General features: G+C 47.9%; 1 protein-coding gene across 3 annotated transcripts in view; it reads right to left on the bottom strand.

Moving 5' to 3' along the window:
• Window positions 1-22,355, bottom strand: part of tenm1 (teneurin transmembrane protein 1) — a 92,030-nt gene that overhangs the window by 5,577 nt on the left and 64,098 nt on the right. For all 3 annotated transcript variants that reach the window (XM_062989027.1, XM_062989028.1, XM_062989029.1), the window contains 17 exons: window positions 18,057-18,158; window positions 17,761-17,955; window positions 17,456-17,656; window positions 15,179-15,364; window positions 13,492-13,518; window positions 13,269-13,415; window positions 12,031-12,241; window positions 11,831-11,950; window positions 11,443-11,704; window positions 11,086-11,353; window positions 8,802-8,945; window positions 8,466-8,715; window positions 8,315-8,335; window positions 7,965-8,197; window positions 3,259-3,404; window positions 1,200-1,569; window positions 578-1,106 (listed from right to left, as the gene is read on the bottom strand). In XM_062989027.1, coding sequence (XP_062845097.1) covers window positions 578-1,106; window positions 1,200-1,569; window positions 3,259-3,404; window positions 7,965-8,197; window positions 8,315-8,335; window positions 8,466-8,715; window positions 8,802-8,945; window positions 11,086-11,353; window positions 11,443-11,704; window positions 11,831-11,950; window positions 12,031-12,241; window positions 13,269-13,415; window positions 13,492-13,518; window positions 15,179-15,364; window positions 17,456-17,656; window positions 17,761-17,955; window positions 18,057-18,158 — 3,412 coding nt within the window. The remainder of the gene's footprint in view (window positions 1-577; window positions 1,107-1,199; window positions 1,570-3,258; window positions 3,405-7,964; window positions 8,198-8,314; window positions 8,336-8,465; window positions 8,716-8,801; window positions 8,946-11,085; window positions 11,354-11,442; window positions 11,705-11,830; window positions 11,951-12,030; window positions 12,242-13,268; window positions 13,416-13,491; window positions 13,519-15,178; window positions 15,365-17,455; window positions 17,657-17,760; window positions 17,956-18,056; window positions 18,159-22,355) is intronic.

The raw sequence follows: 22,355 nt of genomic DNA, 5'->3' as shown, positions 1-22,355 counted from the left end.
GATTGATTGCTTTAATTTGCCCACATGTCTGAGTAAATAAGTAATAAATGAAGTCCTGCCCTGTCCAGGGTGCGTCCCTGTCTTGCTTCTTGTTTTTTCAGAGGAGCCTGGGACGCACAGAGACCCTGACCAGGATGAATTATGTATTGATAGAAAATGAATGAACCTCCAGCGTTAATCCAGACATTTATAGTGTAGTTCTTATTTTTGACCACTAGATGGCAGCGTGACATTACAGACAGCAAAGCGCACACACCAGCGCGCCAAAAAGCAGAAGTGTGTGTGTGTGTGTGTGTGTGTGCGTGTGTGTGTGGTGAGTGTGTGTGTGTGTGTGTGGTGAGTGTGTGTGTGTGTGTGTGTGCGTGCGTGGGGTGTGTATGGAGTCGGAAAGGTCACTAAGCCAATCAAAAGGAGAGAGTGTGAGGTAAAAGCATCCTGACATTTTCCCTCCGAATTTGGAGGCGGAGTCTCAGCTCTGAAAATGCTCACACACACACACACACACACACACACTTACACACACACACACACTCTGGTGTTGAACCCGAGGCACTTTTTCGGGTGCACGTAAACTCACTCGTAGACGGTGGTCCAGGCGTTTTCGTCGCTCTTGGTTGCCAGGAGTCCGGTGTTGCCGTGGTAACTAAGCTGCGCCAGCTCGTGCGCTAGGGCGGAGACCTTCCTCAGGGTCCCCACGCTGCTAATCGTCAGCCAGTAGACCCGCCCACCGGGAACGACCAACCACAGAGGAGCCCCGCTGGAGTCCCGCCTCACGGTGACCACGCCCCCCTCGGGCGCCGCGGCCGTGACGGAGTTCAGAAGCCCCGCCCCCGTGTAGCTGAAGTTGTACAGGAAGTGCCCGGTGACCAGCGAGCGCGTGTGCAAGTGCGAGCCGTTGGCGGCGAAGACGTAGAGCTCCTGCTGAGAGGCGGAGGGAACCTCGAACAGACCCGCCGAGGAGGGCGAGGACGACGGGCGAGGGCGGGGCGGTGTGAGGGCCCGCACGCGCAGGTTGCCCACGTCGGCGATGTACAGGGTACCGTTAGGAGAGACGGCTAGCGAGGACGGGGATTTTAACTTGGCGTCACGCGCGTAACCGCCGTCACCTTACAGACACAGACAGTAAACATGAATACATGTACACACGTGATTAGCATGTTGTCGTAGCGTGTAGGTGTAACGATTCCCCACGCACTCACCTGAGAAACACTCGCAGTCCGGATCGATCTTACAGTCGCACTCACTGGTCGCCCCGGCGACCGCGGTCATTTCTCCGTCGGCGTTGAGGACTTGGATCCGGTTGACCTTCCTGTCGTCGCTCTGGGAGACGTACAGCAGCCCCTCGTGGCTCACGGCGATGCCTCTGACGCCCTCCAGCGCCGTGCGGACCGGCGGCCTGGCCGAGCCGCTCGGGTCCGACACCACGGGGGACGGACAGTGCGCCGGTCTCCCGGCGACCACTCGGACGAGACCCGCGTCTGTGATCTTCAGCACCACGTTATTGTCCAGGACGTAGAGGGAGTCGTCCAGGGGGCTGAGCGCCAGGTCTGAGGGGCGCTCCAGGAGAACCTGGGGACGCGAACACACAACGTTATGAAGCGTAAAAACACTCTACAGGTAACACACACAGGTACAGAGAGTCAGAGGTGTGTGTGAGAGAGAGAGTGTGTGTGTGAGAGAAAGTGTGTGTGTGTGTGTGTGTGTGTGAGAGAGAGAGAGAGAGAGAGAGAGAGAATGTAGAATAATGCCCACACTCCATGTGAAAAGGGCATGATTGAGCGGGCGAGTGTGCCTGTGTGTGTCAGTGTGTGTGTTAATGTTTATAAGTGTGTGTGTGAGAGAGTGTGTGTTTGAGCTTGTGTGTGTGTGTGTGTGTGTGTGTGTGTGAGAAAGAAAGTAGAATGATGCCCCGTCGACACACTCCATATGGAAAGGCCATGATTGAATTGGGCGAGTGTGTGTGTGAGAGTGTGTGTTTGTGTGTGTGAGAGTGTGTGTGAGTGTGTATGTGTGTGAGTGTGTATGTGTGTGAGTGTGTGCATGTGTGTGAGTGTGTGTTTGTGTGTGTGGGAGCAGGACAGTGTGTAGAATGAAGCGGCCCCTATCTTGGTTATGCAGAGGATTATGTAAATGAGCTCGCTCTCTCAGCCAATGGCCTGCGGCGCCTCGTCTCCCGGGTACTCTCGCCTCAGTGTGTGCTTTTCACTCACACACTCGCTGCACCGTCTGAACTGTGTGTGTGTGTGTGTGTGTGTGTGTGTGTGTGTGGGAAGATGCTGAGGGCTATATTCCAAAAAACATGGAGAATCAGCGATTTATGAACCTTAATGGGGTGGACAACTTCACACTCTGAGTGTGTGTGTGTGTGTGTGTGTGTGTGTGTGTGTAAAAGAGAGTGTGTTTATGTGAGAGTGTGTGTAAGAAAGTGTGTGTGTGTGTGTGAGAGTGTGTGTGTAAGAAAGAGTGTGTGTGTGTGTGAGAGTGTGTGTAAGAAAGAGTGTGTGTGTGTGAGTGTGTGTGTGTGTGAGAAAGAGTGTGTGTGTGTGTGTGAGAAAGTGTGTGTGTAAGAAAGAGTGTGTGTGTGAGGAAGTGTGTGTATGTAAGTGTGTGTGTGTGTGTGTGTGTGTTAGAGAGTGTGTGTGTGTGTGTGTGTGTGTGTGTGTGAGAAAGAGTGTGTGTATGTAAGTGTGTGTGTGTGAGAGTGTGTGTGTAAGAAAGAGTGTGTGTGTGTGTGTGAGAGTGTGTGTGTAAGAAAGAGTGTGTGTGTGTGTGAGAGTGTGTGTAAGAAAGAGTGTGTGTGTAAGAAAGAGTGTGTGTGTGTGTGTGTGTGTGAGAAAGAGTGTGTGTGTGTGAGAGTGTGTGTGTGAGAAAGAGTGTGTGTGTGAGAAAGTGTGTGTGTAAGAAAGAGTGTGTGTGTGAGAAAGAGTGTGTGTATGTAAGTGTGTGTGTGTGTTAGAGAGTGTGTGTGTGTGTGTGTGTGTGTGAGAAAGAGTGTGTGTATGTAACTGTGTCTGTGTGTGTGTGTGTGTGTTAGAGTGTGTGTGTGTGAGAAAGAGTGTGTGTATGTAAGTGTGTGTGTGTTAGTGTGAGTGTGTGTGTGTGTGTGTTAGAGAGTGTGTGTGTGTGTGTGAGAAAGAGTGTGTGTATGTAACTGTGTGTGTGTGTGTGTGTTAGAGAGTGTGTGTGTGTGTGTTAGAGAGTGTGTGTGTGTGTGTGTGTGTGTGTTAGAGAGTGTGTGTGTGTGTGTGTGTGTTTTACCTGACTGGCGTCCATATAGGTGTCGCAGCTGATGGGCTGGGCGCCCGGGTTCGCCCCGATCACCGTGGCGATGACGCCGTTCTGGATTTTGCGGATGGTTGTCCCGTCCACAAAGAAGACGGTGCCGCGTTTATCCACGGCGACTCCTGGAACACACAGAGCGCGACACTGTGACATCACTTCCTGTCAGACAGAAACGACCGGGCGACATCTAAAGGTGTCTGTCTGTCTGAGGCCGATGATGGTGAAATGTGGCCTGTGTAGTGAATATATGTGTGATTTGGGACACATCCATAGATCACCATGGGCTTAGAGGACTAATACCAACACCGCTCTCTGTGCTCTCTAATGAGACACACTATGCTACTCTGTAAGTGCCCCCCCCCCCCCCCCCCCCCCCCGCCCCGTGCAGCACCTTGATCAGCCAGCAGAGGTCGTATTGGCAGCATCAGTGAGTAAATTTACATTCTTAAACCCACACACACACACACACACACTTTTAAATGAAACACGTTTTACATCATTATCTGTAAGTAAACGTACATTTATGATACACTGTGTTTGTGTCCTTGGTGTGAACGCGGTTCCTCCCCTGGTATTCTTTATTAAACGTTTATTTTCCTCCTTTTTCCCGTTAATTGAGGCGGGGAGTTGGGGAGCGGCTGTGTTTTATTTGCTGTATGTTCAGGGAGCGAGGATTTGATGAGGGACGGCGTGTTGGTTTGCGTTTATTTCTCCGGCTTCGATGAGCCCTGTAGAGACTCCATGCTCGTCTGAAAGGTTTTATATAGAAACGCGGCGACACTAAGTTCTGATATACGCGTCTGAAAGCCCGGTGGATCAGTGGATCACCGATCTGAACGTTTCCTCTCCTGATAAATACGCTGGAGCTGCACCGCCGGTCTTCATCCCTCACCCCTCACATGAGCTCCTGCATTCTAATGTGTTCTGTTAGATGGTGATCTGATGGTGAAACTCGTACGGGACACGCCCACATCCACTATGAGAGTGTGATTTGGGACATGCCCACATTAGACTTTATAAGTGTGATTTGAGATACATCCACACCAGACTATATGCGTGTAAATTGGGACATGTCCACATCAGACTACGTATATAAGTGTGATTTGAGACACATCCACACCAGACTATATGCGTGTAAATTGGGACATGTCCACATCAGACTACGTATATAAGTGTGATTTGAGACACATCCACACCAGACTATATGCGTGTAAATTGGGACATGTCCACATTAGACTATATGTGCGTGTTTTGGGACACGTCCACATCAGACTATACGCATGAGTGTGATTTGGGACACGTCCACTCTAGACTATATGAGCGTGATTTGGGACACCTCCACATCAGACTGTGGGAGTGTGGCTGGGCGCCCCTAACAGACAAAATAGGCCACTAGTCTGCCGGGTGAGAAAAGACAGGACTAAAAGTGGGCGGGGTCTTGGACACTGTAAGGACGCTGGTTAGTAGGCCGAGGCGCCTGTACAGAAGTGGAGGAGCGTGGAGATCAGCGCGTGACTCTACGTGTGTGAGACCGACCTAACGCGCCGATCCACCGAAGTACGGGGGGATAAGAAGGGGTCGGTGGGGTGTGGCCGTGTCGGAGGGAGGGTGTGTCAGGAGAATATACCAAACTCATACACCATCGGGGTCTCCAGCAGAGGGAGAGGAACTGGCTATGACTAAACTGAGAGAAAAAGGGAGGAAATACAGAAATAAAACAGTAAAACAGACACTAATGACGGCGCTACTTTTAAATGAGCAGTGAAACACACACACACACACTCACACTCACACACACACACACTCACACTCACACACACACACACTCTGTGTCAGTTTGTTTACACGTATCTGGTTATTAGTGCTAATTAGGTGCCACATCACTGCCTTAATGAAAGGAACAACCTTAATGATCAGCGCAGCAGAACAGATGTGACGCCCCGTCCCGTCCTTCACCCCGACTCTACACCGGCGAGAGAACGAGACAGAGACACGCCCGTCCTCGTTATCTCACCCCCTCCTCAGCCTGACGAAGGACAAAACACGTGTAGCAATTAAAACTGATCAGAGATTCTACTGCACACACACACACACACACACACGCTGGTGTCTGACCTCAATAAACAGACACAAATTCTCCACAGCCGTCCCGGAGGAGAGGAGGCTGTTATAGTCGCAAGGCAGTCGCAATGCACTTCTGATGTTCGCATGTCACCAGTGATAACGTTCACGAGTTTGATACGGTAGCAGTGAGGGGATAGCGTGGGTCGTTCTTTAGTCATATCGGGTCAAAACCAGGCTTTTTATTACGTCCACCAAAACCAGTGACTGCAATCGTAACTCATCCCAACAAAATATGTGTGTGTGTGAGTGTGTGTGTGTGTGTGTGTGAGTGTGTGTTTAGGATGGTTTATGTGTGGCCCATATGTCATGTCGTCCACATGGGACTATATAAGTGTGATTTGGGACACATCCACATTAGACTATTTAAGTGTGATTTGGGACATGTCCACATGGGACTATATAAGTGTGATTTGGGACACATCCACATTAGACTATTTAAGTGTGATTTGGGACATGTCCACATGGGACTATATAAGTGTGATTTGGGACACATCCACATTAGACTATTTAAGTGTGATTTGGGACATGTCCACATGGGACTATTTAAGTGTGATTTGGGACATGTCCACATGGGACTATATAAGTGTGATTTGGGACACATCCACATTAGACTATTTAAGTGTGATTTGGGACACATCCACATTAGACTATTTAAGTGTGATTTGGGACATGTCCACATGGGACTATTTAAGTGTGATTTGGGACACATCCACATTAGACTATTTAAGTGTGATTTGGGACATGTCCACATGGGACTATTTAAGTGTGATTTGGGACACGCCCACATTAGGCTGATTTGGGACATGTCCACAAAAGTCTGGGTCCTTTAGTTCCAGTAAATTCCAGAACTTCAGTGTCTGAAGAACAGAGTACTGGTAGCTCAGTAGTTAAGGTACTGGACTAGTAATCAGAAGGTTGCTGGTTCAAGCCCCAATGCCACCAAGTTGCCACTGTTGGCCCCCTGAGCGAGGCCCTTAACCCTTACTTTAAATTAAAGTGTCTACTGAATACCGGAAACGAAAATGTGAATAAAGAGTTAGTAAAAGACGGGACTAAAAAGTGGGCGGGGTCTTCGAGGCTGTGTAAGGACCCTGGTTAGTAGTCCGAGGCCCCTGTACAGAAGTGGAGGGAGCGAGACGGGCCTCACAAAAATGGTCACCAAGCCCCCCTACAGCAGAAAACCAGGGTACAGAAAACAATCCAATAATCAGGACGCTAAAGCTGCCTAACGCTCCAGACCCCCCACAATCCTTCCTCCCAAACCCCCCCGGGGGTCCTGCACTGCCGCCGCTGAGCCTCTCTTAAGTGAAATAAAGTGGTTGTGGGATGGAGGTCAGTGAGTGGACAAGCAGCACAGAACGAGTCGCAAACAAATAAACGAACAAAAGAGGGTCTGGAGTCACACGGCCGCCCCAGGGTGCTAATTATCGCTGTAAACTGTGCTAGTGGGCACTCACAGGATGGCACGCTGGCAGAGAGAGAGAGAGAGAGAGAGACGGCACAGATCACACAAACTGTGTTATGGATTTACGCATGTTCTCCCTTTCATCGCAGTTTAGTCATAGCCAGGTAATACTCCGCTGCTGGAGACCCTGATGGCGTACGAGGAGGGTATATACACCTGACGCTTGACCGTGTCCGGGTACTTTCAGTGATGCTCCAGTACTGATGAAACAGAAGCAGCTCCATGTCGTGATGCTCCCTCCACCATATTTCACTGTTTTTTTAGTGTTCTCGTCATCATATGCCGACGTGACCCTTCATTACTGCTATAAATAGAATGAACATCCTTTTTCTTGTCATTTTTCCTCTATTTTTGGATATACTCAGTTCCCCTGAGCACAACAGCGCCCTCTGTCGGCCACCGGCTGCATCTTTAAAGTCAGAGTCTGATCACGTATGATGGATCACGCTGCGCTCTCAGTATTCCTCCACCAAATGTGCTTTTTATTTTTACTCTAATTGCCGTGTGTGTGTGTGTGAGTGTGTGTGTGTATCATTTGATTCAGCCTCGTTAATCTAACACCTTGCCCGAAGCCTCGTTAGTCCAGGTGATTAATTAGGTAAGTACAATCATTTATCATCCGACACACACACACACACACACACACACACACACACTCGGTTCTCATTCAGGTTTGAAGGAGAGGTCTGCAGGGGGGTTACACCCCGTCACCGGTTCCTCCCTCTGATACTCAGCTGTGATGAAGGACTGATGGTGATTCGCCCAAATTAACAGAAAGTTCTTCATCCTTCAGCAGTTTAAGTCACCCTGGACAGTGTGTGTGTGTGTGTGTATATATATATATATATATGTGTGTGTGTGTGTGTGTATATATGTATGTGTGTATATGTGAGTGTGTGTGTGTGTGTGTGTACCTTTAGGACCGAGCAGTGAGGCGTGTGTAGCTCTGCCCCCGTCCCCACACGCTCTCAGGTTGGGGTGTGTGTGTGTGTATACAGTATATGTATATGTGAGTGTGTGTGTATATGTATGTGTGTATATGTGAGTGTGTGTGTGAGTGTGTGTGTGTGTGTGTGTGTGTGTGTGTGTGTACCTTTAGGACCGAGCAGCGAGGCGTGTGTAGCTCTGCCCCCGTCCCCACACTCCCTCAGGTTGGGGTGTGTACACTTCTCTCCGGTTCCCGCCACAACCTCGGCGTTACGCCCGGCGTCCCGAACGTCGTTCACAGACAGCAGACGCAGCAGCTTCAGACCCGCCGCGTCCGACAGGTAAACCGAACCACTCAGGGGGTCCACCGCCAGGTAGTACTGCAGCCCCGCCCCCCCACTGAGAGAGAGAGACACGTGTGTGTTCATCAGCACTGTGTGTGTGTGTGTGTGTGTGTGAATAAATAAAGGACTTTAAATGAATGAAATAGAAAGTAAAGCACGAACTCCTGAGTACCTGAGTCTGAAATCTCGGTTCCTGGAGGTTCCGGCCAGCAGAAAGTGAGAGAGAAGAAAAGAGGAGGTTAATAAATATGAGACGCGGCGTTTATCTGTTATTTCTAACGTCGTGAGGCGTAGCCCCGAACGAACGGCGCGTGCAGAACCACCTGAGCTCCAGCAGGGCGGCGCTGTGCCCGTCGGGCGAGATCCTGCGGACGAAGTTAAAATCCCCCACGTAGATGCTCCCGTCCGATCCGCACGCCAGCGCCACCGGAGAGAAGAGCTTCAGCCCGGCCGCCGGACCGTCGCAGCTCGGACAGGCGAGCGGGCGGACCGCACCCGTCCCCATCACTGTGGAGATGAGCGGGGGCTGATGGGAGATGAACACGTTCTCCCCGTCGCCTTTGTAAAGAATCCCTACGAGCACAGAGGAAGGGGAGGTTTTTATTTGATAAAATGTGTTTTTATGTGTTTTTCTGCGTTTTTCTGCGTTTTTATCTCACCGCTCTTGACGTGCAGCGTGTGATGCTTATCCAGCGTCCAGCCGCCCAGTTGGGAGGAGATGAGTTCAGAACCCTGTAGCTCCACCACACGCCTCTCCCACAGAATAAAGTCTGGACACTCCTCATACTCGTAACCTACGGATACTGTACACACACACACACACACACACACACACATGTCAACACACTACATCATCAATCTGGGCTCAAAAGTACTTCGGAAAACTGTTGTCACTTAATGCAGTTCGCCACTGCATCGAGAACACACACACACACACACACACACACATGTCAACACACAAACACACACACACACACGTCAACACACACACACACACGTCAACACACACACACACACACACACTACATCAATCTGATAACTAAGTATATATACTAAATATATGCTGTGATAATTATAGCCACATGGGCTCAGGAGCACTTCGGAAAACTGTTGTCACTTAACACAGTCCACCGCTGCATCAAAAACACACACACACACAACACACATTAACACACACACACACACATATCAACACACACTACATCATCAATCTAATAAATAATTATATATGTGCTGTGATAAATCTAGACACATGGGCTAAGTGGTAAGTGGTGGGGACTTGTAAGTTTTTTTTTATTCATGTGTAAAAATAAACTCCGCCCACAAACACACCAGGGAGCCACACCCACGTTTTCTGGCGGATTCTAACAACGAGCGTTTGAACGAAGCTAAACGGAAACGCGGCGTCCATCCAACCGCACGAAGTTCTGAACAAACAGAGAGAGCGGGAGCAGTCCTGCATAAATTACATCCTCTGCTTATCAGTGTGTGTGTGTGTGTGTGTGTGTGTGTGTGTGTGTGTGTGTTGGCAGGAAATGGGTTTGCTCTACAGAGAGAGTGTTCGGAATCCTAATGTGGCCAGAACATTGTCTCCAACTGTGAAGAGCTTAGTCATTACTCACAGGTTAATCACACACACACACACACACACACACACACACACACACACACACACACACACACACACTCACACACACACTCACACTCTCACACACACTCTCACACACACTGCTATTTCCACTCTCAATTAGAGAGTTTAGACAGATGAAATTACCCCCGACCTCATCCCCATTCTGTCCCCGCGAACCCCAAACTCGACCCCCTGCAGCCTCGTTCCAGTCCATCCCTCACAGCTAGAGATTAATTTAACCCGCAAACACACCTTCTGCAGTATTTTGTGCTATTTTTTAGTTACCCATCATGATCATTTATTGTTTTCCTTTCGGCTGCCTCCGCTACAGCGGTTCTGGTCCCTCATACCAGACTCGGCACAGTCATTTTTACACCAGATGCCCCCGACCGAACCCGAATTTCTATCCGGGTTTGGGACCTGCACTGAGAGCACTGACAAGTGCACCTCACAATGACTGGGCTGTTTCGGCTACACCCCCCTTCCCATCCTCGGACATTAGCCAATTATGTACATGCAGACGCCCGACGGGCCGACAGCACCACTGAGATTCCAAACCTGGATCGCCAGATCTCAGCAGTAGTGCATCACCCGAGCACCTCCAATAAATAATAATAATAATAAAATAATAATAATAAATAATAATAATAATAATAATAATAAATAATAATAATACTAATAATAAATGATAAATAATAATAACAACAATAAATAATAATAATGATAATAATAACAATAATAAATAGCAAGAAAAATAAATGATAAATAATAATAATAAATAGTAAACAATAATAATTATAGAAATATTATAAATATTTATAATTATTAAAGGAAATGATAATAAATTATTATAATAAATATTAATAATAATAGTAAATAATAATATTTTTTTTACAAAATAAATAAATATTTTGTAAATATATTTACAAAAAATATTATAATTACTATAGTTAATAATAATAATAATAATAGTAACAATAATAAATACTAATATTGTAAATAAAAAAATATCCTCCCACATGGACGGAGAGAGAACATGACAAACTCCTTCCTCACAGTGACTGGGGGCAGGGGTCCCACAATGGTTGCTGTGTGACGACCACAATACCAGCTGTGCCACCGTGCTGCCAGTGTTGATATAAATTCGATCCTGTTTGTTGAAGTGCCAACAAGAGGAGTGAAGGAGATTTAATACAATAACCAGTTCAGTCATCTCGCTAACAGTGACGCCGGGTGACAGTCGCTACAGGAACCTGATTCGTTCTGACATCACACACAGACACACACGCACACACACACACTCTGAGACTCACCCAGGGCGTGGGCGAGGCCGACGACCGCCTGACCGTAGGCGTCGGTTCTGTTCCAGGAGTGAACGTAGCTGAGATTGGGTTCGGCGGGGAACGTTTTGGAGACGAGCGTCCCCTCCACACACACGGACACGTGCACCTTCAGCAGCCCCGGGGGCAGCAGGGCCGGGGTGAGGAGGACCCGCAGCACGGACAGGTACCCCGGCGCCCGGGACGACACGTAACTCAGCTTCACGAAGCTTCCGGCCATCTCGATCTCCTCCTGCACCGCCTGCAGAGAGAGAACGCGCCGCCATACTGTGGGCGTGTCCCAAACCGGTAAACAAGCTGGTAATGGAACACGGCTAAACCGCGGCTCACCTGTAGCTCAGGTACGACCGGCCCTCTTTCCTCGCAGCGTCCGGCGAATCGAGTGAGCGGGGCGGGGAGAACCACAGGGCTCGGACCAATCAGGTTCTTCTGTTCGCACGTCGGGGGCGGCGCCTCGCTCCGTGTCATCATCACCCGCTCGATGACCAGGAAGCGGTTCCACGGCAGCCAGAGCGAGCGAGTCTGGGACAGGAAGGGAACCCGCTGGAACAGCAGGGTCACCGAGACGCCCCCCGAGGCCAGCAGGTCGAAACTACAGGACAGACACGGAGGCTCTATCAGCCGGGAACTTCTCTGTGCCCATATCTCATGAATGTGACACTCCACACTATCACATCCAGTCACAGGAAGTGTGTGTGTGTGTGTGTGTGTGTGTTACCTGCCATCATGCCGGCTGAGTGTGTACCCATATTCTGGTTTCTGCTGGAACGTGACGTTCACGCCAACCAACGGAGTTCCATCAGACGCAAACACCCGTCCTCTGATCACGCACACCCGACTGGATAATCAACACACGGTGGGTTTAAATGTGTGGTCCAAGTGTGTGTGTGTTTGTGTGTGTGTGTGTGTGTGTGTTACCTGCTGTCGAAGCGCAGATCTCCCGGCAGCGTGTGTGTGTTGCCGATGAGGAACCGCACCCGCTCGAAAAACGAACCCGGTGTCTGCGACTTTAAGGGGGTGGAGCTTTGTTGGATGACATCATGAGGGTCAGGTGACCCCTGACACAGCGGCGAGTTCGCGCATACCTGCTGCCCACAGCAATCCGGGTCGGTGCAGTCCACCAGACCGTCTGTAACACACACACACACACACATAATAGCTGCTCTTATTTCCATATATGGACAGGACACACCCACATTTCCACATGTGGTCTTATAAGGTTTGCATATTTAAAGCTGCTCTATTTCCATATATGGACACAACACACCCACACATCCATATATGGTCTTAATGATTTCATCTAGTCAAAGCTGCTCATTTCCATATATGGACACGACACACCCACAAATCCATATACGGTCTTGAAAGTTTCGTTCATTCAAAGCAGCTCATTTCCATATATGGACACGACAAACTCACATATCCATATATGGTCTTAAACAGTTCGCCTATTCAAAGAGCTTATTTCTATATATAGGCACGACACACCCACACATCTACGTATATATGGTCCTAAAAAATGCACTTATTCAAAGCTGCTCATTTTCATTCATGGACACGACATACCCACAAATCCATATATGGTCTTAAATGTTTCCCCTTTTAAAAGCTGCTTATTTCCATACATGGACATGACATACCCACATGTCCATATATGGCCTTAAACGGTTCGCCTATTTAAATCTGCACTTATTTTTATATATGAACTTAGACACACCCACACGTCCATATATGGTCTTAAATCATTCTCCTATTCAAAGCTGGACACAACGCATCTACACATCCATATATGGTCTTAAATTTTCACCCAATCAAACTGCTTATTTCCATATATGGACAAGACACATCCTTAAAAGGTTCAGCTATTCAAAGCAACTCTTATTTCCATACATGGAATATAACATTTCCATATATGGTTTTGGCTTCAATCAGGGTCAGGTGTCCATATACTTTCGGCTTCTCCGTAAGTGTATGTAAACTTTTGAGCTCATCTGTATAAAATATAAATGATAATGAACGTGTGTGTGTGTGTGTGCGTGTTTCTCCTCCGATCTAAATACGCTACGTCCTTCACGCACTCCGTCCTCCGCTCAATTAAATAAATGACTCTATTTAGTGACTCCGCCCCTTTCCCATAACCCCGCCCATCCATTTACCTCCGTCGTTATCGCTGCTGTCCCCGCACTGCATCTCCATGACGACGTTACACCCGTCTCCGCTCCATCCGGGCTGGCACACACACCTCCAACCGAACTGTCCGAGCACACACCGGCCGTGACTGTTACACAGGCCGGGACACACACCTGAGAGAGAGAGAGAGAAGCTCACGGTCTGGTGTCCAAATACTTTTGACTATATAGTTTAAGCTTCATGACGTACCTTTATCCAGTAAATCCTGGTAATGAGCTGCAGAGAGAAGAAAGAAAAAGAGGACGTACGTCACATACACAGACAAATAAACACACTCGCTATGTAACTGAAGCTTGCTCGACTGTGGACACCAGTGTTCTACCAGCTTCTAATTCATAACAGACCAGTTTTTGCTGGTTCCTGGTCTGACCATTCGGACAGTTACGGTGTTCTTTCACATATTGATAGTTCTGTTCTGTTCTATATACTTTGTGGCTTTTTATATGGGCACAGAGAAGTCACCAGCTGTACCCAATCAATCACTAGATGACATCATACAACTGTACACACTCACTAAATTAATCATCTAACGTAACGGAGGTTCGGAGGTCCACCCACGTTGGGTCGCGTCCTGCTGTACGGCCGATTTAAGCCAGCAGAGGGAGCACGGAGTAACAGTGGGGATTCGCCTCGCTCTCTCCCAAGAGAGCCATGGAATACTTGTCGCTTACAGAGCAGCCCATTCGTGGCCCCAGTGCGACCGCTCAGCCCCGCCCTGCACCCTCAGACGTGAAATATAGTTTCAATTTCAGACAGAATCACATACTGGTCCCCATTAAAGGCTTTTTTTTCTCTATCTAATAGTTTTAATGGTTTCCAAGAGTCGATCATTGTTGATTCGGTTACACGTCCTGAATCGTCTCGGTCTGATTCAATTACCGGATCTGATCCGATATTCAGTTCTGTCCAGATAATAATGAGCAGTGAGCATCAGTGACGTCGTCTTTCCTCGCAGACGGCCCGGAGTGCATCAATCTCATCCAATTACGTTATTAATTCAACAAACTTTAATAAAATAATAATTAGATTTGTTATAAACACAAGCCACTGTGTGATTACCATGTAGTTACCAAGTAGTTACCGTGTTGTTACCATGTTGTTGCATTGCAGTGTTGAGAATGCTCCACCACCCAAATAATAGGACAGTTGGACATTTGTAGCCTAGCGGTTAAGGTACTGGACTAGTAATCAAAAGGTTGATGGTTCAAGTCCCACCACTGCCAGGCTGCCACTGTTGGGCCCTTGAGCAAGGCCCTTAACCTTCAATTGCTTAGACTGTATGCTGTCACAGTATATATATATATATATGATTGCTGCGGGTCATACTGATGAAGATTGAGCGCTGAATTCTCGGAAAGCTTGCTTGACTGAGGACAGTGTCATGACAGACATGTAATTACTTGCTGACCTTGGCAAACAGACCACTGTTCCACGTATCAACTGTTTGATTCTGAATGTAATAAACTGATAAGCTGGAGATCCTTTTCTTTTTGTCATAAGGGTTTGAACAAGAATCTCCTAGGAAACAAGCTTCACTGTGTATGTGTGTGTGCGTGTCTGTGTGAGTGTGTGTGTGTGTGTGTGTGAATGTGAGTGTGTGTGTGTAGCCGTGGAGTTTGTGAAGTTCGGCGTGTTCTTTTCAGAGTGTATCTCCGCCTGAAGCGACTGTGAGTTCCTGAGCGTTCTGTTCTGATCCTGAACTCTGAGCTTTAACACTAACAGATAAAAGAGAGACACATGGGGTCTGTGTGAGAACCTATCGACCCTCCCTGCTCCCCACTGCCTCCCTGATCAGCTCCCTCAGTACACAGAACCCTAATAAGATGTTTTTTATGGCACTGTGGCATTTCTGTGACTGAATGCGGGCAGGACTCACCGATGGTACAGTGCTCCCCCTCCCAGCCGGGGTGGCACACGCACTGCCCGTCCTTACACTCGCCGTGCTCCTCACAGATTGGATGACAGGCCTGTCTGTCACAGGAGGGCCCCGCCCAGCCGTCCTCGCACTGGCACCGCCCGCCGACACACGTGCCGCGGGCACTGCACGGCACAGGACACACTTCTACAAACACACACACACACAGAGATGATGTGAAATAGAAGATGAGAAACGTTGGAGGAGGAAAAGAAAGGAAGGAAATAAGAAAAGATATAAGAAGGAAGGAAGGAAGGAAGGATAGAGGAAGGAAGGAAGGAAGGAAGGAAGGAAGGAAGGAAAGAAAAAGGAAGGAAGGAAGGCTAGAGGAAGGAAGGAAGGAAGGAAGGAAGGATAGAGGAAGGAAGGAAGGATAGAGGAAGGAAGGATAAAGGAAGGAAGGAAGGAAGGAAGGAAAGAAAAAGGAAGGAAGGAAGTAAGGATAGAGGAAGGAAGGAAGGAAGGATAGAGGAAGGAAGGATAAAGGAAGGAAGGAAGGAAAGAAAAAGGAAGGAAGGAAAGAGGAAGGAAGGAAGGAAGGAAGGATAGAGGAAGGAAGGAAGGATAGAGGAAGGAAGGATAAAGGAAGGAAGGAAGGAAGGAAAGAAAAAGGAAGGAAGGAAAGAGGAAGGAAGGAAGGATAGAGGAAGGAAGGAAGGAAGGATAGAGGAAGGAAGGAAGGAAGGAAGGAAGGAAGGCTAGCGGAAGGAAGGATAGAGGAAGGAAGGAAGGAAGGAAGGCTAGAGGAAGGAAGGATAGAGGAAGGAAGGAAGGAAGGAAGGAAGGAAGGCTAGAGGAAGGAAGGATAGAGGAAGGAAGGAAGGAAGGCTAGAGGAAGGAAGGATAGAGGAAGGAAGGAAGGCTAGAGGAAGGAAGGATAGAGGAAGGAAGGAAGGATAGAGGAAGGAAGGAAGAGGAAGGAAGGAAGAGGAAGGAAGGAAGGATAGAGGAAGGAAGGAAGGAAGGAAGGATAGAGGAAGGAAGGAAGGAAGGATAGAGGAAGGAAGGAAGGAAGGAAGGAAGGAAGGATAGAGGAAGGAAGGAAGGAAGGATAGAGAAAGGAAGGAAGGATAGAGGAAGGAAGGAAGGAAATACACGCCCTCAGGTGAAATTTACTTGTTAGCTCAGGTACCTGTGACGGGGGGAAGTGGATACGCCGTCTGTACCTTTGATTCCTGAAGCTTGAGAACGTGCTAAACCTTTAGAACCCATGTTAGGTGAAGAACCGGATCTTTGTGGTGCCTTTGGTGGTACAGCTTACTTTTTGTAAATGGGGGAACAAATACACACCAGTAAGATACTTCTGATAGTCGGTGGGTGTCTGTGGGGGGAGCCGGTGAGTCGCCTGCCTATAGGAAAAGACTGTGAGGTGTTTGGCATGTTCTCTCATGCCCTAATGGTTTATAAACTAGATAAAACCTTAATGCAGTGACTCCATAAGAAACGCTCCCCGTCTTTTTTTACCGGGTGTGTTAACCTGCGTCGATGCGTACCACGTTACTCCTAATGACCGATCAATACACACCCGCTCAGATCACTGATCAATGACATCCGCGCCTCGTCTTACGCGGAAAATCAATGTCCCGGACGTCTTTTGAGGAGAAAAGTGGAGTTTTAGGGTCGATTCTAATTCTATCAGAAGATTTTCATCCTCAGAAGCTTTTAGGGCTTCGTTTTGAGTTCGCTGCACTTCTCAGACGAGAGTAAAAATGAGGTGAAGATACTTAAAAAGTTGAAATGTACTGTTCATGAGGACGCCGAGGTTCTCGTAACGTCTCCTTCACCCACGTCTCTTCATGAGCTTCAGTTCTGATCCGCTCCTGACTTACAGTAACACTTTACACACACCACATGTTACCAAAAGTATCCGGACGCCTGATCGTGAGCATGTCGGGCGCCTCGTTTCAAAAACTCTGTGACCTTTCAGCTAGAACAGCAGCCGACTTTGAAGTGTGTCTGTGGGAATTTGTGCACTGTTGGAGTTCCGGTTCCCGGATTTCGGTTTTGGGTGACAAGAGGAGAAAAGTCGGGTTTGTTGAGGCTCCTATACTTATACACAGGCTAAAAGTGCAGAAGGTGTGTTTGCAGGTGCCTGCTGTGCTTGTTCATGTTCCAGGGTCTTGGTCCTTGGTCTCCAAACCTCTAGTCTTAAACCCAGTCTAGATACAAACCTGATCTCAAAAACAACAGTGTAAACCTAAAAAAGTGTGTGTGTGTGTGTGTGTGTGTGCGTCTCACCTGTCGAGCAGTCGGTTCCGGTCCAGCCCTGGTTGCACACACACACTCCCGTCTCAGGCTGGTACACTCCGTGTCGCGAGCACTGCTCCTTACAGGCGGGGAGGGGCGTCTCACACATGTCTCCACCCCAACCCGCGGAACACACACACTCGCCGCGCACACACACACCTCGGCCCGAACAGGTCGGGTCCATGCAGTCCACTGTCACACACACACACACACACACACGTACAATTTACTTAGTTTATTATATTATTATATGCAAAATGTGTGTGTGTGTGTGTGTGTGTGGTTGTGATACACACCTTCCTCACAGTTGTTGCCCTTGAAGGCGGGAGCGCACACACACACTCCGTCCACACACTCGCCGTTGTTGGAGCAGGTGGGATCGATACACTGCCCGTCCTCCACCTCACACTCCGCCCCCTTCCAGCCCGGGTGGCACACACACACACCCTTATCGTACTCGCCGTTACCGCTACACAGCACGGGGCAAGAGTCTGAAACACACACACACACACACTAATTAGGTGCTGTTTAGCTCTTTTTTTGCTCTGCTTTTACTTTGTGTGTGTGTGTGTGTGTGTGTGTGTGTGTTTACCTTTGGAACAGTCCGGTCCGAGGAACCCGGTGAAACAGTGACAGTGACCCGAAATACACTCGCCGTTCCCGTTACAATTAGTGGAGCAGCCGTCGCTCAATTCTACACACACACACACACACACACACACACACACACACACACACACACACACACATCAACGTTTATATCATCTATTAAAAGTTTTGGCTGCAGGGAACACACACACATTCATATTGATTTAGTGTGTGTGTGTGTGTGTGTGTAATAATAGAAGAGTGGCCATTTTTACTGCCCAAAGAACCAGAACCTTTTAGGTACCAAAAATGGTTCTGTACTTTTATTTTACAGGTCCGGTACTAATGGTTCCTGTTTTAGTACCAAAGCTTTCCATTCTAGTACCAAAGCTACCTGAACCAGTACCAAACCTACCAGTACCAGTACTAAAGCTTTCCATTTTAGTACCAAAGCTATGAGTACCAGCACCAAAGATTTCTGTTATAGTACCAAAAGTACCAGTACCAGAGCTTTCCATTTTAGCTTTAAAGCCACGAGTACCAGTACCAAAGGCTTCTGTTTTAGTACTACACATACAACCATACCAGGACAAAAGGTTTCTGTATTAGTACCAAAACACCTGCACCAGTACCAAAGCTCCCAATACCAGAATTCCAAAATTATCCATGATAATCCGCCTCCTGTTTTAGTACCAAAGATTTCTGTTTTAGTACCAAAGATACCAGTACCAGTACCAAAGCTTTTTATTTTAGTACCAGAATGACAAGTACCAGCACCAAACAATTCTGTTTCAGTACCAAAATTACATGTACCAGTACCAAAGTCTACTGTTTTAATACCAAAGCTACCTGTACCAGTACCAAACGTTTCAATTTTAGTACCAAAGCTTTCCATTCTAGTACCAAAGCTACAAGTACCAGTACCAAAGGTTTCTGTTTTAGTACCAAAGCTACCAGTACCAGTACCAAAGCTTCAGTACCAGTACTGAAGCTTTCCATTTTAGTACCAAAGGTTTCTGTTTAAAGATGAAGAAACACTGGAGTGATCATTTAATGGTTTGTTCTAATAAGTTTTTTTTGTTTTTTTTTGTTTGACCTCTGCACGTTCTCCCCCTTCACTGAGACATTTTTAATAAATATTTTATATATATATATTTCTAGGTATGTCTCTCTCTCTCTCTCTCTCTCTCTCTCTCTCTCTGCCGCTGTGTTTCCTGGAATTGATTCCTGGACGATAAAAGCGAGCCGCGGATCATAACGGGGCGTAAAAATCATAGAGTCGCTCTTAACCCGGAGCTCCGAGAAGCTCAGCCAGATTGATGAGTACGAACGGCGGGTCCATAAAGGAACCCTCGGACTCGCGGCCCACCGCCGTACCGCCGTAATGACATGTTTCACCTCCAGAGAGGTGAGGAACCGTTCAACACGTCTTATCTTCTAACTCCAGCCCATCCCACCCATTACCTGCAACGTTCCAAAGAGGCACCTTGAGAACAATGCATCAAGGTCTGTTTGTTTCTTCACTCTTGTTTTAACTCGTAATAACTCCTCAACTGTGAGGCCAAGAGACTCTCTGAGAAGCTCTGAGAGAGCGATTAGCATGGTCTAAGTATTAAGTTCTCCTTGAACAAGTCTTAAACAAACAGACTGATCTTCTCAAGATCTACGCTGGAGGGCAGAACTTTGTGGACGTGGGATGGATTCTTCTGCTCTGGTTCTCCAACAATGGAAACATCTTGTGAAAGCAACTGCACCAACCAACAAAGCAGGACCTGACGATCCTTCTGGCTTTTTGGGGTCTTAAACCAGAGATGTTACCTCAAGGATAGAGACGTCGTCTTTTGGTCTTCCAATCATTGAGAAGCAGAATTCACCAAGCGTTGGATTGTTCACCCACTAACAGGGAACGTGAGGTGGGTTTAGACCATCCTGAGACCATCCGGAGACCGGTCAGCAACAGTAATCCTGCTCTGTCCAAGAGGAACCACAGGTTCGGACGTTTGGGTGTGTTATTGAACTACCAGTAGAAGCTATGATCAAGAATCCCGCCTCTCTCGGATCTTTGGTTGGTCTGGCATACCCTTGGAACCTCTTTGGAGGAACCTGACAGTTCAGGTGATTCAGGAACTCTTGCTTTCCTAAAATGCTCTTGCTACCAGGCAGCAAATTCTGAAGATGTTCTGCTTGATTAAAGTCCGCCTGAGCCTCGGTACTCTCGATAAGTGTTCTCCTAGTGAAAAGAACCTCCAAGTACAGACAGATAAGGATACTATGGCCACTAGGACCATCCAATGATTAATAATGGATTACAGAAGCTCCACCAAGTCTTTCCTTGGACAAACAGACGAATCTCTGGCTCTCTCTGCATTCGTTGACCTTCACAACGACTCCTCAATAGCAACACCGAGTCGGGAACGACAACAGCGGAATGTAAAAAAAGCAGAACGGCACTCAACCAGCACAAGACTCTTCACGAGGCTCGACAAGAGTGATAACAAGAGCTCTTTATCACAAACAGACAGTCAAGGTGATTCAGGAAGCCAAACATGCACATCAGCAACATGATGAGTGTACCAACCCTGTGCCATCAGAGAAAAACCTTTCAAAAATAAACATCACACAGACGTATTCAAGAATCGTCTCGCCAACACGAACAATCAAGGTTCTTCTGCGAGTTCTCAAGGGTTTTTTTCTAGCTGAGTCCTCCGATGGGCAAATCAACTCTGGGAACTCTGACCTTACAACAAAGAGGTGGCACGCAGGACCAGAGTACCAGTTCTCCTGCTGATATAAAGACTCCACGCTGGCTGAGAACTGACAGGCTGCTCCGCCCGTCTGCGCCAACCCAGCTCCCGGAAATAAGGAAACATACGGAACCCTAAACACCACACCATCAACTGGCGCAGCCCGCATCAAACGTCATTCCCTTATGTGGGGATCTCTTCGGAAAAGGGGTCGTCTGTCCCTCTCTGTGGCCCCCTTTTCAAGGGCAGTTCCAAACGTGACACCCCCGAACAACCACAATGCCGGACGAGATCTCTGAAACCGAGAAAAGCAAAACCAAGGAGGTGGCAAGTCTGAAAGGGAGGAACCGTGATATGTAGAAATACCTCCACCTGGAGCGGATTTTCACTCGTCATCAATTAAAAGGAAGGACGACAACGTGGCTCATTACCAAACTCCTTCAGTGGCTCGCTCGACTACACTAGAACCACGACACTTTGACTTTTACGCACCCAACGCTGCAACCGGGAACTTTAACGTCCTTAAGTAAGAGGTGAAATGTCGGTACTTGTACTCCTGCGGACTGAACAAGCTGAGCGTGAGTGATCGATCTCTCTTACTCCTCATGCACTTAGATGCTCGACTTCTCACCAGACGCGACTCGTCTGTAGCTTCATTTATATTCACAAACGAGAGAAGCAGCAGAACGAATTCCTAACGAATTCTCCATCACGCCCTCTGGCCTGACCGGTAGCCCCGCGGTTCCCCCTAAAACTCGAGCGAGACCTCGTGAGGGAGACGTCAAGCTGATCAGGGTTTAATTACACTGCAGTCGTATCGTCTCTCGAATCTACGGTGAAGAAATGAGCCCCGAGTCACGAGTCTGGATCGTCCTTATTAAAGACCATCTAACGGGATTCAAAACTGGCCACTGGTCTGCTAGGTGGGAAAAGACGAGACTAAAAGTGGGCGGGGTCTTGACCAAAAAGAGCCGTGACTAACACTCACCCCCTCTGACACGTGTGCAGCCCCGACCGCTTCTTTTCACCTGAACCAGTATGGAGATCATATGGAGATCCGTATCTCGCACGGAGAGTCATGAGCCGATCTCTGTTATCCCCCGTCTTGTAATATCCTGCGTGTGGTGTATGAGGGTGTATGAGTGTGTGTGTATGCTTGTACCCGTGTGTGTGTGTGTGTGTGTGTGTATGAGTGTGTATGAGTGTGTGTGAGTATGAGTGTGTATGAGTGTGTGTGAGTATGAGTGTGTATGAGAGTGTGTGTGTATGAGTATGTGTGTATGCTTGTACCCGTGTGTGTGTGTGTGTGTGTGTGTATGAGTGTGTATGAGTGTGTATGAGTGTGTGTGAGTATGAGTGTGTATGAGTGTGTGTGAGTATGAGTGTGTATGAGAGTGTGTGTGTATGAGTATGTGTGTATGCTTGTACCCGCGTGTGTGTGAGTGTGTGTATGAGAGTGTATGAGTGTGTGTGTTTATGAGAGTGTATGAGAGTGTATGAGTGTGTGTGAGTATGAGTGTGTATGCTCGTACCTGCGTGTGTGTGGATGGTGTGTGTGT

The sequence above is a fragment of the Trichomycterus rosablanca genome, chromosome 26 (genome assembly GCF_030014385.1).
Source record: "Trichomycterus rosablanca isolate fTriRos1 chromosome 26, fTriRos1.hap1, whole genome shotgun sequence".
In the NCBI taxonomy this organism is placed as follows: domain Eukaryota; kingdom Metazoa; phylum Chordata; class Actinopteri; order Siluriformes; family Trichomycteridae; genus Trichomycterus; species Trichomycterus rosablanca.
This window is presented reverse-complemented; position numbering and strand designations above follow the sequence as displayed.